General features: G+C 34.2%; 1 protein-coding gene across 3 annotated transcripts in view; it reads right to left on the minus strand.

The window, feature by feature from the left end:
• UBR3 (ubiquitin protein ligase E3 component n-recognin 3) overlaps positions 1-15,487 on the minus strand; it is a 241,685-nt gene that overhangs the window by 115,561 nt on the left and 110,637 nt on the right. For all 3 annotated transcript variants that reach the window (XM_047085617.1, XM_047085616.1, XM_047085618.1), the window contains exons 20-23: positions 8,083-8,224; positions 4,189-4,293; positions 2,344-2,517; positions 31-491 (exon numbers count right to left, since the gene is read on the minus strand). In XM_047085617.1, the coding sequence (XP_046941573.1) occupies positions 31-491; positions 2,344-2,517; positions 4,189-4,293; positions 8,083-8,224 (882 nt within the window). The remainder of the gene's footprint in view (positions 1-30; positions 492-2,343; positions 2,518-4,188; positions 4,294-8,082; positions 8,225-15,487) is intronic.

Raw genomic sequence — 15,487 nt, forward strand, 5'->3', positions numbered from 1 at the left:
CATGTTTAAAAGATTAAAAATAAAAATTACCTTTCTTCTTTGTCCAATGTTTTCTTCTCTGCTGCAGTGATTTTTTTGGGGGGTACAGGAGGGGTCACTTTTCTACATATCTCTTCAATGATGCGTTTGTTCATTCTGCTTTGCAATGCAGCTTTTAGTAAAATTCTTTCCACTGCAGTTATACCATCTCCATGATTATATTTAGGAATTTCTGGTTGGATTAAAATTTCTATGTCATCAAGCCAAGGAGGATAGTAGGAGTTTTGTTTTCCTGAGAGTTTGTGATGAAGTTTAATTAGCAAAGACAATATGCTTTCTTTAATTTCCAAAATGGCTGTAGTTAACTGTGGAGCTGAACCAGGAGCAGACCACTTATTTGAAGTTTTGGGACGAACCACCTGATTTGCTTCACTGCTACTGCGATTGATGATCTCCTGAAACTTCTTCCTACGCTCTGCTACTAAGCTGAAAACTTGAGCTGTACCAGAATTCTACCATTAAAAAAGAGAAAGAAAAATCAAGAGAAGTTATTCAATGTCAAGTGTAAGAACATATTAGTATAACATTTTCCAAAGGGAATGTTCAACGTTCCATCCAAAGATTCAGCCAATAGATTTACTCTTTAAGTAAATCTGTCCCTTTACCTCTCTTAATCAAATATATTTAGTCTCACTCAATGTGGAAACAATTTTGGGGAAAAAGGAGGTTATCCACAGTAACACCTCTTTCTCAACCTCCTAGGCCAATCTACCAGGGAAAAGAGACAAAGCTTGAGAAGTATCTATAGCCATGTTAAGGAGAAATCATACATGAAGTTCCTCACCAGTTTACAGGAATAAAAGATGTTCCACCCAACATTTATCAAGAATACTATACTTCTAATATAACACTGTGTGTTAACTATGCTTCTATTATAAAAAAAAAAAAGATTATGTCTTTACTAACTGCTACAAGACTGATACATTTTCTAGTTAAGTAAATTATAAACTAATTTTTCCTAAGTTGATGAATCTGAACTACTAATTAATTCCATTTTTAAAGAACTTCAAAGTTGAAAAATTACTTCTAATAAATGCTTAGTTACTAAAATAAAATATAAAGATGAAAAATCAAACTGGTCTGTTTCATATTTGAATATCACTGTAATTTATTTGAAAGGATTTTTAAAATATTTCCCTCAATAATTTGTCTTCTAAAAAGCCTTTTTATTAAAACAGTCAAACTGCATCGGAGCTCTTAGAAATCATCTTTTAATTAAGATACAAGTCAGTTTAATGGATTTAATTTTTTTTAAGCAAGCATAGAAAGGATGCTCCAATATCAACAGAGCTTTTATGAGCTAAATTATAGTATATGCTGTTTTTTAACATCCAAATTGTTTTTCAAAGTACTCTCTACCATTATTAGAGGTAAAAGCTGCCTCTGATTAAGATTCCAATTTAATCAAAATTCTTTATGGTGTTCACAGCAAAAACATATTGTCAAAGGCAAAGAAAGTTCCTATCCATGGACTCTGCTAAGAGAAACATCTGATTCAGTGCTCTCTATCCACAAAAAAATACATTGAAAGAATAAGAGGTATTTAAATTCAGTTACTTGGCAGGTCATTTCAAGATTTTTTCATTTCTGCCTTTTAAAAATTAGTTAATTAAAAGCTACATGCAATGAAAGAGCTGATTTTCAAAATGAATCCAAATGCACACTGTACTAAGATTTTTGTGGGCTTATTTTATCAAAGTTAATTAATTGCCACAGAAGCAAAAAAAATCTGTAAATAGGCATGCTGCCAGCAATTAAAGATTAAATTTATTTTGATTTAGGAAACATTCATTTTTAACATATTAGTAACAATGAGAAATGCAAACAAACCCAAACGTGCTGCTTATAACTGGTCCAAAATACTAAGAAAAACCCACGAATAAATACTCAGTATTATTTTTTAACTTCAGTAGTGTGAATTTTCTTTAAGCCTAAGTCACCATATAAAAACACACACGTTAAACTTTTTAAAAAATGTAACCATATTAAACACACACATATACACACAAATACTTCAAAGTGTTTTCCGATTTCCAGTTAAAGCCATATTGCTAGTTAATGCAAGTATCATATATATCTACCTCTCTCTGAAGAACTTTAGGCCTTCGTGAACTCTGGCAGATTAAAGGGAAAAGATGGGTGAAGCAGAAGTTGCTTAGATATATCAGAGGAAACAAAAGACAATTTAAAGTTACCTACAACCACATTTCTCTTCTGAATATCACAGGATGATCTAAACAATATACCCCAACATAACATGTAGTCTTTTCTTTTTCTTTTTCTTTTTCCCTCTTCTACACTTACATGTAAAGAACTCAGGCTGTCAGAGCTGGTACTTGCAGGTGAGTCCCTCTTCACTTCAGGAGCAGTCTCTGGAACTCTCACCCTAACATAGTTTATAAAGTGTCGCATGTTTGACACTAAGTTACTGCCAGGAAACCAACTGTCATGACAACGTTCTGGTCCACACACTGATGCCTAAAACATGAAAATAATGAACGTGAAACCTTGCAAAAGTCAGGTCTAAGGTACAATGGAGATGAACTAGCCCAAATAATCACCCACTGCCTGTCTTATCTCTGCATCCTTTACAGTCTCATCTTCAAATTATCAAGTGCCAATAAACCCAAATTCAAACATAAAATACAAGAATAAATTTCTTAATACTAATATAGGTAAGTCCAATTGAAGTCAGCTAACTTTCTCCTGGGGAAAAAAAAATACACTTTTCAATCTGGAAGTACTTAACAATACAGAGTATTTTTCAGTACCCATTAATAATGATTCATAATACAGTCAAATAATGCTGATTTGGACTAATTGTAAAAGAAAGTCGAAAAAAATCAACCAAAAGTCTGACCTGGCCTTAGAGAAATATCAATGATCTTTTATTATCTATGAAAGAATATACATTGACTTATCTTAGACAATAGCATACTGCCTAGTCTTTTTATTTGTTTTTTGCTGTTACAATGTTCCACAGTATTTTGTCTTTTTGGAGAAAGGAGATGAAGGGAATCTTACATTTGCAAATCAATTTGTAGTAATAACTGCTTTTATTGAAGTGATACTTCTAAAGTCCTGAAACATATTAACAACTTGTATTCTTTTCTTTTTTTTTTTTTTTTTTTAAAGTAGGCTTCTTGCCCAGCATGGAGCCAAATGCCAGGCTTGAACTCACAACCCTGAAATCAAGACCTGAGCTGAGATCAAGTCAAGAGTCAGATACTCAACTGACTGAGCCACCCAGGCACCTCTAGCAACCTGTACAGTATTCTTTTTTCCTTTTTTTTTTTTCAATTTTTTTCCCTTTTATTTATTTTTTGGGGCAGGGGTGGGGGGTGCGGAGCAGAGGGAGTGAGAGAGAGAATCCTAAACAGGCTCCACATTTGGCATGGAGCCCAATGTAGGATTCAATTCCAAGACCCTGGGATCATGACCTGGGTGGAAATCAAGTGTCAGACGCTCAACCAACTGAGCCACCCAGGGTGCCCTGTAACTTGTATTCTTAAGTACTTTACAAATTTTCCCATATAACAATATTTACTTCATTAACATAAAACCTTTACAGAAGAGTTTGCCACTCAAAATTAATCCCTAATAAAATGATTAGAATTTCTAGACTGAAGTCCTAACATAACATTTACTAGTAATCAATGTTATTAGCATAACTCCAAAATTGCATTAATCCCTTTCCTTAGACCTATATATGCTGAACTACAAATTTCAAATTCAGTAATTTCGTAAGTAGAGTTTAAAGTATCAGTGATACCTCTAAAAGAACATACATATATTTGAAAATTGAGGTGCCTGGGTGGCTCAGTCGATTAAGCGTCGACTCTTGGTTTCAGATACGGTCGTGCACGATCGCACAGTTTGTGAGTCCCACGTGGGGCTCTGTGCCAGCAGTATATAGGCCTCCTGGGATCTTTTGTCTCCCTCTCTCTCTACCCCTCCCTTCATTCTGTCTCTGTCTCTCTCAAAATAAATAAACTTAAAAAAAAATAAAAGAAAAAAGGGCCTTTTCCAGTAGTTCTAAGGAATAGCTAATGAGTATGATGAATCCATAAATACATTTCAAGATAACATAGTACCTTTGTTAAGGCATTTCATAACTTCAGTATTTAAAAATAAAAGAAACTTACTTACCTCTTCATCTGATTCCTCTTCAGCTGAATTTTCAAGTCCTAATTCAATCAGATATAAAACCATGCAGAGTACGTGTTCTGACAGATTTTGATGATCCATCAAAATCTTTAAAAAGGGGAAAAAATGCTTCGTAATTACTTTTTCCACAAAATATGTTTCATTTAAGTATCTAAAAACATTGTTATAGATAAAAGTAATAGATAAAAGTAGTAACCATACATATTTAAATAAATATACCACATGATCAGAAGGAAAGTAAAACTATATCTTGGTGAAAAGACAAACTAAAACTGAAACAATAGGTTCCTTTTCAAGATCACACAGTCTTTTAAGCAGTATCTAGGAATACTGGTTCACTGATTCCTAAAGGTAACACAGTAAGTAGTCCATTAAATCCATTATTATAAATATACCGGATCTATGAAATAACTTAACAAGAATGTTTCGCATCCTCATTTGCTGATACTCTTTTCCTGATGACAAAAATACCAAATAAATAAGTGTACTAAATAGGATTATTCATGCAAATGTGTTTAGCATAGCACCTGGCATATAATTGGGAGGACAATAAGTGTTTACAGAATATTAATGTTCTTAAAATATCTCTAAAATTAAAGTTCTCAGCCTGAGTATTTTTTGAGGTTGAGTAAATGTATGTGTTAGTCTTTGGTTTATATGGGTGAGAAAGCAAAAAGGGATGCAGCTAGTTGAAAAAGAGGCTTCTCTGAGAAATTACCAATAAATCAGCCCTTATGTGGATTATACACTGCAAGTTTTACACATCTTATGCAGGATTTCAGGGCTAACTCACATCACTCATTCAACATGATGCAACAAACTACTAACCTAAGATACCTAAAATACCTAAGAAAAAAGTGGCCTGGCAGCCATCATGTCGTCCTCATTATAAGAAAGCCATCTAGCCAAATGACGGGAGGGTAAGAGAAAGAGGTTGTTTGGGGGTGGCCTTGTCAGCTGCAGGTGAGATTACAGAGAGTACAAAAGAGAACATTCTAGGATGGGCCTCATAGAAACTGCCCCAAAGGCTGAGCAGGCTTAAAAAAAGGACTTAATCACCTAAGAGCTAATTTATTCTGACTGAAAAATAAAAAGATTTTCAGTTCATTGCTTTTCTAATGTTTATTTTGACTACTGAGAAGGCTTTTCTGGTCACCTTTTGTGTGGCACGGTGGTAAGGAACTTTTTTTAAAAAACTTGTTTTATACAAATTCTGTATATACCTAGCTATTTGACCTTGAGCCACAGATTCTGGCCTTAGTTTTCTCATCATTAACCTGGAACAACAGACCAGAATTGTTGTGAGGATCCCACAAGTTAACAACTGTAATTTGTGTGGTACAGCATGTATCAGTTGGTGTTCAACAAACAGTAGGCAGGTGGTGCACATGGTGGGAGGAGCAGCGGGAGGAGAGGACAGAAGGCTGGGAGGCCCCGACGGCATCCTTTGTAATCTCTTACTTCACAGAGAGGAAACCAAGGCTCAGCCACACACCCAGCTAGTATAAGCAACACCAAACAGATTTCAGACCTCAACTATTGCCTGTCGTTACTACGCTGCCTCCTCTTGATAAATTAAACATTACTAATTAAATTCAAAAAAATTTTGGCTGAAATCCTATGACATTACATCTCATAGTTTCAAATGAGTAACCTAAAAGCTAAGGAAAAAAATGACTTTCTAAGAATGACTTTCTGAGAAGTTTTCTTAACATGTTCTATATTAATGTTTTTTTTTTAATTTTTTTTTTCAACGTTTATTTATTTTTTTGGGGACAGAGAGAGACAGAGCATGAACGGGGGAGGGGCAGAGAGAGAGGGAGACACAGAATCGGAAACAGGCTCCAGGCTCCAAGCCATCAGCCCAGAGCCCGACGCGGGGCTCGAACTCACGGACCGCGAGATCGTGACCTGGCTGAAGTCGGACGCTTAACCGACTGCGCCACCCAGGCGCCCCTCTATATTAATGTTTTTTAACATTAAACATGGCAGGTGATGAGATGGCTCATTGATACTGATGTTTAGAAAGTTGATTTGCCAATGCAACGTCAATTAGAGTTTTTTCTATTATTATTAAAGTCAGAACAGCTATTACAAAGTTGAGATTTAAAAAAAAAACCGTTCATAATCTTGTAACAACTGAAACACTGCCTTCTATTTTTGAGAAAGCTCTATTTGTACATTAAGCAAATGAAAAGACTGAAAAATATAACTTGAAAGAACACAAATCATTTGCAGTAAGGCTCCTTTTATTTTTTTTTAATTTTTTAATGTTTATTTACTTTTCAGACAGAGAGAGAGAGAGAGAGAGAGAGAGAGAGAGACTGAGTCCGAGTAGGGGACGGGCAGAGAGAGAATCCAAAGCAGGCTCCAGGCTCTGAGCTGTCAGCACAGAGCCTGACATGGGACTCGAACTCACGAACTGTGAGATCATAATCTGAGCCAAAGTCGGAGACTTAACCAACTGAGTCACCCAGGTGCCCCGCTCCTTTAATTTTTAAAACATGACTTACTGACCTATTACTTATTAACTGATATCACAGTACTCAGTTTCAGCATCTATTTAACCTCTAAAACTCAATAATTATTTCTAAAAAATAAGAATAACGAAACTTTCACTCATAAGAATTTTTGTTAAAATTAAACAAAGTAAATATATATAAGGCATTTGAAACAAAATCTGGTATAGGTAAGCATCCAAAAAATGTCTGTAAATACAAGTATCTAATAAAAATCTACCTTTTTTGATGAAGAAAAGAACATTTTAAATCATTTTACTGAATAATCCTCTCAGAAATTAATGAAAATAAACAATTTAAAGATGTTTTTTGAGTCACGTCTAAAATCTTAACAGAAGTAACTTAATAAGTAAGATGAAAAAGTGGTCAAGGGGTAGAGTTGAATGAATGGGGGGGGTACAGAAATCTAAAAGTATCCTTTCACTACAAAGCAAATTAAAACCAAATGTGTACTTAACTAAATGCACTAATTATTTCTTAAAGTAATTAAAAAATGTGTATATAGCAATTGGAAATCTGCACAAAAATATGCTTTCTAAAAACCTCTTTTAATTTTTCAAATTCTAATTAGGAATAAGAAACAAAAGGTTTTCTTTGTACCTAATTATGTTTATCTCATGTATAGTTACTTCATTGATATCTATACACAAGTATACAGTTCTTCCATCTTTCATCTCTAATACGTAACAGATCATAAATATGCCTGTTATATATATATATACATATACACCTACTGCACAATATTATGTATACAGTTTCTGAGTACATAGCTAATGTTAGCCAAATATATAAATAAATCTCTTCTATACAAGAAAACCCAAGAATAAAACAAATTCTAGGTCACAAGAGAGCAAAAGTATCTTTTTAGTTTAGAAGGTATTTACCAAAGCAAATTCTTAATGCTGCCACACATAAAACCATTCAAATTCCTCCATGTTGCATTCCTAATCAGAGGGAAAAAGCCAAGAAAACAACCCTAAACACAGGGTCACTGGCCCTCATCGCTTAGTTTTGTCATTTTAATGGATTCTGGTAGTCGTTTGGTACCTATTGTTTATTTCACCCTCCTGTCGTTTTATAGTATTTTACCTTCTGTTCTACAGGAGCCATAAATAAATATTCCTATCTGAAACGGGGTAACATGAAATAGTTTCCCACAAAGAATGGTGTATCTATTCCGTTTTCAATTTAGAATTCACATATACGCGATTATGACATATCTTCATACATCTTTAACGTATAAATACGCTTTGCTTTATGAGTGCTACTTTTATGCAAATATTATGTTAACACTTTTATTTGAAAATTATGGAAATAAATTCTAATCTGAGTCTTTCTATTCAAATTACTACTGTACCTTGTAAAGCAGAGTGAATAGCACAATGTGTAAAGTTTTACAGTGCAAAAGTCTCATGAGACCTTTATAGCTGGGATGGAGTGGTGTCCTTTTCTTATAGGGAGGCCAGGGATTTCCAGGGAACTTTCCACTCTGTTTTAAACTGTAAAAAGAAAGCAAAACAAAAATTAGATGATAGATTCAAAATTAAACTATGGTTTAAATAGTGATTTATAGATACTAATTTTTGGTCATATTTTTCTACGCAGTACTATTTTAATCAAATTGCTCAAAAATGCCAAAAAGATAAACATAACTATTTTCTCACAATAAACATAACTATTTTCTTTTTGTATCAGATAAAAATGAATATAGAGTCCCTAAGCTGACAACTAGAAAAAAAAATGTGAATAGGAAATGTTAACAAAAGGAAATAAACAGAAAGAATACAAAATAAACTATTCAACAAAGAAATTTCCAGTTGAAACAATTGGAAAAAACAAAAACAAAAAAAACCAGATAACCGAAAAACTATCCCACTTAGAAACAGCTGGGAAAGCTGGTTAAAATACAAAATGTAATCTTTTTAATGCATATTTCAACTCAAAAAAGAAAGTGAACTTCCCAAGTTACCAGAAAAGGAAGGAATTAACAATGAGCACTAAATACGTGTTTAGTGATGGTTTCAAGTCCTTGAGTAGGCAGACCTCAAGCTATTGGAACTGAGATTCCATATAAAGCTGACACTTTTGAAAAGCTTCACCCTCAATGAAAGGATAACTCACTAGGAGAAGTAAGAGAGCTTGTCTGTCTCTTCTGTGATGGAAGAACAACAGCCTCCCCAGGAAGAAACTAACAATGATTTGTATACAAATCACAGCAGACTCAAGATACAAAAGGCAAATTTTGAGAGAATTACACAGAGAAACTGACAAATTCACAATCATAATAGAAGACATTAACATATTTCTGACAGAAAGCCCAAGAAAAATAAATTGGTAAGGATTTTCAAGATTTTTAACAACATAATTAACAAGCTTGAACCTAAGACAAATATAGAACATCCGATAATTAGAGAATACATATAATTTTAAGTGCACTTAGAACATTTATGAAAATTTACAAAATACTAGGATTGAAAGTAAATTTCAGAAAATACCAAAAGAATGGATATATGGGCCACAACCACTTGTCACAAAGCAAATAAAACTAGAAATCCACTACACGATAACTCAAAACTTCAGACATGCAGACATTTCATAACATGATGTTCTTATACATTCAGACATAATTATAATCATAATAGAAAAAATTTTAAATTAGAACCTAAACTATAGAGAAAAAAAATCGTGGAATACAACTATAGCAGTACTTAGAAGGAAATCCCCAGCATTAAATGCATGTTTTTGTAAAAAGTCAAAATCTAAGTGTCTAAGGGAGAAAATCCAAACTAAATTGAAAGAAGATAGTAATAAGGAAAAAAGAACAAAATGGACTACAAGGGGGAATAAGAAGTAACAACAAAACCAAATGCTTGTTCTTAAAAAAATAGTAAAACTGACAGTCCTCTGATAAGACTAATCAAGAATAAGAAACCACAAACACAAATAAATAATAGAAATAAACAGGCAAAGACAATTTTTTTATTATATACTTAAAAGACAATAAAAGATTTCTTAGAAATATATAACTTGACAATCCCTCTCAAAAAGGAGTAAAAATTCTATGACTATAAGCTTTAAAGAAAGTGAAATCAGTTTTAAATTACACCTCCTTCAAAAATAAAACATCAGGCCCAGGTAGTTTAAAAGGTAAGTTCTATCAAAACTTCAAGAAACATTCACATAAATAAGAATGAAGTTGGACCACTACCTCACACCATATGTAAAATTAACTCAAAATCTATCAAAGACTTAAATATAAGAGCTAAAACTATAAAACCCTTAGAAGAAAATAGGCATAAGTCTTTGTAATCCTGGATTAAGCAATAGATATGATACCAAAAGCACAAGTAACAAAAGGAAAAAACAGATAAATTAAGCTTCATTAAAATGAACTTTTGTGCTTCAAACGACATTCAAAAAAGTGAAAAGACAAACCACAACCCACAGAATAGTGGAAAATGTTTACAAATCATATTTCTGATAAGTAAGTATTCATAATACATAAAGAGCTCTTAAAACTCAATAATAAAAGTTAATACAATTAAAAATGGGCAAAGGATCTGGACAGTTCTCCAAAGAAGATAAACAAATGGCCAATAAACAAATAAAAATATGCTCAACATCATTAGCCATCAGGGAAATGTAAATCAAAACTACAATGAGATACCAGTTCATACCCACAAGGATTACTATAATCAAAAAGACAGATAACAAGTGTTAGTAAAGATAAGGAGAAATTGGAACCCAAATATACTGCTAATAGAAATGCATAATGCTGAAGCTGCTTTGGTAAACAATCTAGTAGTTCCTTAAACAATTAAACACAGAGTTACCATAAGGCCCAGCAATTCCACTCACAGGCATACACTCAAGAAAAATGAAATATGTCCACACAAAATTTTATACACAAATGTTCATAGCAGTATTATTCATAATAGCACCAAATATCCATTAACTGATGAATGGACCAATAAAAGTGGATATCCTCGGAATGGAATATTACTTGGCAATAAAAAAAAATGGTATTGATACATTCTAGAATGTAGATGAACCTTGAAAACATTATGCTAAGTAAAAGAAGCAAGTCACAAAAGACCACATTGAATTCCATGTATATGAAATGTCCAAAACAGGTAAATCCATAAAACAGAAAGTAGATTAGTGGTTGCCTAGGGAATGTAGGGTTGGGGAAAATGCGTGGTAATTGTTAATGAATAATGAGGGTTTCTTTTTAGAATGATGAAAATTTTCTAAAATTATTATGGTGACAGTGGCACAACTCTGTTGAATATACTAAGAACCACTAACTGAATAGTACTTTTTAAATAGGTGAATTGTACTGTAGGTAAAATATATCTAAATAAAGCTGCCTAAAACAATTTTTTTAAGAAACAGATAATCTCCAACTCCTGACATAAGTTTTAGAAAATAGCAAAAAGATAAAAGATACACAAATAATTCTATGATGCTAATACAACCTGTTACCAATATGAAAACAACATGATTTTAAAAATGTATAAGACTATCTTCTAAGATGGGGCACCTGGGTGGCTCAGTAGGTTAAGCATCTGACTCTTTACTTTGGCTCAGGTCGTGATCTCACAGTTCTTGAGTTCAAGCCCCACATCAGGCTCTGCACTAACAGTGCAGAGCCTGCCTGGGATTCTGACTCCCTCTGAAAATACATAAAGATAAACTTAAAAAAAAAAAAAAAAAAAAGACTATCTTATAAGACCAAACTCTTGCAAGTATAATGGGGAAAAAATGTTTAAATCAGTAAACCACATCAAGCAATATTTTTTTAAGTGAATAATGACAAGATTGGGTTTTTCCCAATAATGCAAAGATATGTGGATTGTATACCATCATCTACAGAGATGCAAGAAAAGCACTTAATAAAATTAAAAACTCAATCATAATAAAAAATCCTGGTAGGCTTGCAATAAAAAAGAATCTCCTCAATCTGACAAAAGGTAACTACAAAACTACTAAACATTGTATCTAATGGTGACACATGAAAAGTGTTAGGAACAAGACAAGAAGGCTTTTCATCACTGCTATTATTATGTATTATAGTTGAGACTAGCCAGCAAAGACAAGAGAGTGTGTAAAAAACAAACAAAATCATCATTATTACCAGATAATTTAATGGCCCATATAGAAAATCTTTGTGTGAAAAACAGAGACAAAATCATCACTATTCCCAGATAATTTAATGGTCCACATAGATAATCTTTAAAAATCTACAAATTATTAGAATAAAAGCCCCAAAATCAATTGCATTCTTATTCACTAGAACAAAAAGAAATGATAATTATAGGAAATATACCATATATCTATAAAAATTTTAATATAATTCGACTTATAAGTCTAATAAAAGATACCAAAACATTCTCAATTTTACGGAAAGAAATTTAAGACAACCTAAATAAATGGAGATACACATATGTTCATCCGTGGGAGAACACATTACTGTTAGAATGGCATTTCTACTGACTAATGAATGAATAAAGAAGATGTGGTATGCATATATAATAGAATATTACATATCTGTAAAAAAGAATGAAATCTTGCTATTTGCAATGACACGAATGGAGCCAGAGAGAATAATGTTTAGTGAAATAAGTCAGTTAGGGAAGGACAAATACCATATGATTTCACTCATATGTGAAATTTAAGAAACAAAACAAACAAGCAATGGGGGTGGGGAAGGTAAGAAAGAGAGAGACAACTCAAGAAACAGACTCTTAACAGAGAACAAACTGATGGTTACCAGAGGGCAAGTGGATGGGGGGATGGGTGAAATAGGTGATGGGGATTAAGGACTGCACTTGTTGAGATGAGCATAAAGTGATGTATGGAACTGCTGAATCACTATATTCTACACCTGAAACTAATATGACACCATACGTTAACTGGAATTAAAATAAAAACTTAAAAAAGAGATGGCATCTCTATCAAATTAATCTAGGAATCATTCTAGATAATTTCAATCAGTACAATTTCAATCAAAATCCAACATGTTTCATCATTAAATTTGATATGATCATAAAATTCTAGGCAAAGGGCCAAGAATAAACAACTTATAAAGAGAAGAGAGAAGGAGGAGAAGAGTAGGAAGTGGTGGTGGTGGAGGCGGAGGGTGGAGGTGGTGGTGGTGATGGTGGAGGAGGAGGAGGAGGAGGAGGAGGAAGAGGAAGGGAGGGAGGGAGGAAGGAAGGAAACAATATTTGTGATAGTACGGCATTAATTTACAGAATGAACAAAAGAGAAATAGGTCTATATACATGATACCTGATACAGTCAACTGACTTTACTCACAGTAGTTATGCTCTATAAAGTCACCACAAACACCACAAACACCACACTGAATTATTGCTCCTAGGAGAAATACAGAATTAGGTTCCTGCAAATCTGGGGTCAATTTTGTTAATCAAAATTCCAACTTACATTATATTTGCCAATGTCCTTGCAAATCAAGACAGTCCCATCAACACTGAAAACCTGCTCTGAACATAACCCTTTTCTGTAGAACTCTTAGCAAGTATTTTTTTTTTTAATTTTTTTTTTCAACGTTTTTATTTATTTTTGGGACAGAGAGAGACAGAGCATGAACGGGGGAGGGGCAGAGAGAGAGGGAGACACAGAATCGAAACAGGCTCCAGGCTCCGAGCCATCCGCCCAGAGCCTGACGCGGGGCTCGAACTCACGGACCGCGAGATCGTGACCTGGCTGAAGTCGGACGCTTAACCGACTGCGCCACCCAGGCGCCCCTTAGCAAGTATTTTTAAAATTCCTCCATCTCATGATCTACAGAGCCTGCCTTGCCTGCAAATTTAACATTTTTCACAGTATATTACCTTTTGAAACGTGCAAGCCAGCCAGCACTAGCAAAGTAGGGCTTACCTTTTTTCTGACCCTTGCTAAACATGACAGTAATTTCTTTGGCTTGCAGTCTCATAACAATGTTATCCTCTACACCTTTTTATCAGTCACCATCTCATGAGTCCACAAATTTAGAGTTTCAGCTTTTCCATAGCTTCATTACACACTACAGTTGTTATTTTAGCCCCTTTTGGAATGACCCCGTGTACAGATCAGTGAATTTCCTCTACCTTTTTCTGGATGTACCATATTGATTCACTACCACTGAACTCTCAGCTAACAACATTATAACTCATGACTGAATGAAGATTAATCTAACAACGAATTTTCTCTGTAAGGCACATCAAAGCCTTCTTGCCCTCAGGAATACCAGACAGCACTTCAGCTACATTTGGGGACCACTTTAAATAGTAAACAGGACAAAAATGCAAAAACAGTTCTAAAAACACTACTAAGTCTAAAAGGACACTTGTTTAAAGTATGAGCGCTGAAACAAGAGGACAGAGCTTTGCTCTGTTCAACCTCAGCTAGGTGCACTCTTCATGTCCGCATACACCTGCAAATACCCAGGAGAAAGCTTTAACAAATACCCAGGAGAAAGTATTAACCTGGGGTTTAAACTTTAGCAAGTAGCCAAATTTGCAAATAATGAGGATCAAGTGTTTATGACAAAATTAGCATATTAATAAATCATTGACAAAGGAATGAACTGTTCAATAAATGATCCAAAAGCAACTGGTTTTCTATAGGAGAAAAATAAATGAATAAATAAATCACTACTTGACAAACAAAAATCAATTCCAGGTGGGTTACAGATCTAACTATAAAAAGTAAGACTTGGGGTGCCTGGGTGGCTCAGTCGGTTGAGTGTCCGACTTTGGCTCAGGTCATGATCTCACAGTTTGTGGGTTCGAGCCCCTCATCAGGCTCTATGCTGACCGCTTGCTTGGAGCCTGTGGCCTGCTTCAGATTCTGTGTCTTCTCTCTCTGCCCCTCCCCCGCTCACACTTTGTCTCACTCTGTTTCTCAAAAATAAATAAATGTAAACAAAAATTTTTTTTAATAAATAAAAAGTAAAACTTGAGACCGAATGAACTTTAGACAACCTAATAGAAAAACTGGCAAAGAATAATGTATACACAGTTCTCAGAGCAAGAAACATGAAGAGAAATTAATAGATTTTTTTAAAGCTCAACCTCAAGGACCTAGTAATCCAGAGAATGCAAATTAAAGTGAGCTACACATTCAGCTCTTGAAGTTAAAATCAAAGAATGAACATAAGTATTTAATTTTACTTGCACCCAAAACTCCAACAGAACTATGATAATGGTATTTTTTAAAGGATGAAAACCACAACGATGGGGAAAATCAGAAAAGAAAAAAAATGCAATTTTGTTAATTGGAAAGGAAATGAGTGCATGGTAACTCAACTAGTAGACTAAGAAAGCCAAATCACAAGAAGGCAATTGGGAAAACTGAGAATCAATCCAAGTAACACTGCAGAATCCTCAAAAGGTCAGAAACTGACAGCACCTGGTACCTCAGTAGTAGGAGATCGGGAGTAAGAAGTGTTTCTCTCCCACTCCAACAGAATTCTGACTGGAGAATTCATCTCTGGAGAAGGTAAAACACAAGCACAGTTAAAGGAAGGAGGATGGGGAATTAAGGTCACAGTATTCACTTCTGATTCAGAGCCAGGCCTTTGTCTCCTCCCATTCGGTTCACAGAATAATGGCAGCCAAACCATTACCTTCTGGGCAATATATGAAAATACTTCTCTGAGGACTCTTTCTAGACCAAAAAGAAAGTTCTAAAGAGACTAACATAAAGGCTCTCAACACATCTGCCTGCCCAAATCACCCTACATTAAAACTCAG

The sequence above is a fragment of the Lynx rufus genome, unplaced genomic scaffold, assembly GCF_022079265.1.
Source record: "Lynx rufus isolate CCGP_SWC_20201006 ecotype Redwood Valley unplaced genomic scaffold, mLynRuf1.p SCAF_2, whole genome shotgun sequence".
Lineage (NCBI taxonomy): Eukaryota > Metazoa > Chordata > Mammalia > Carnivora > Felidae > Lynx > Lynx rufus.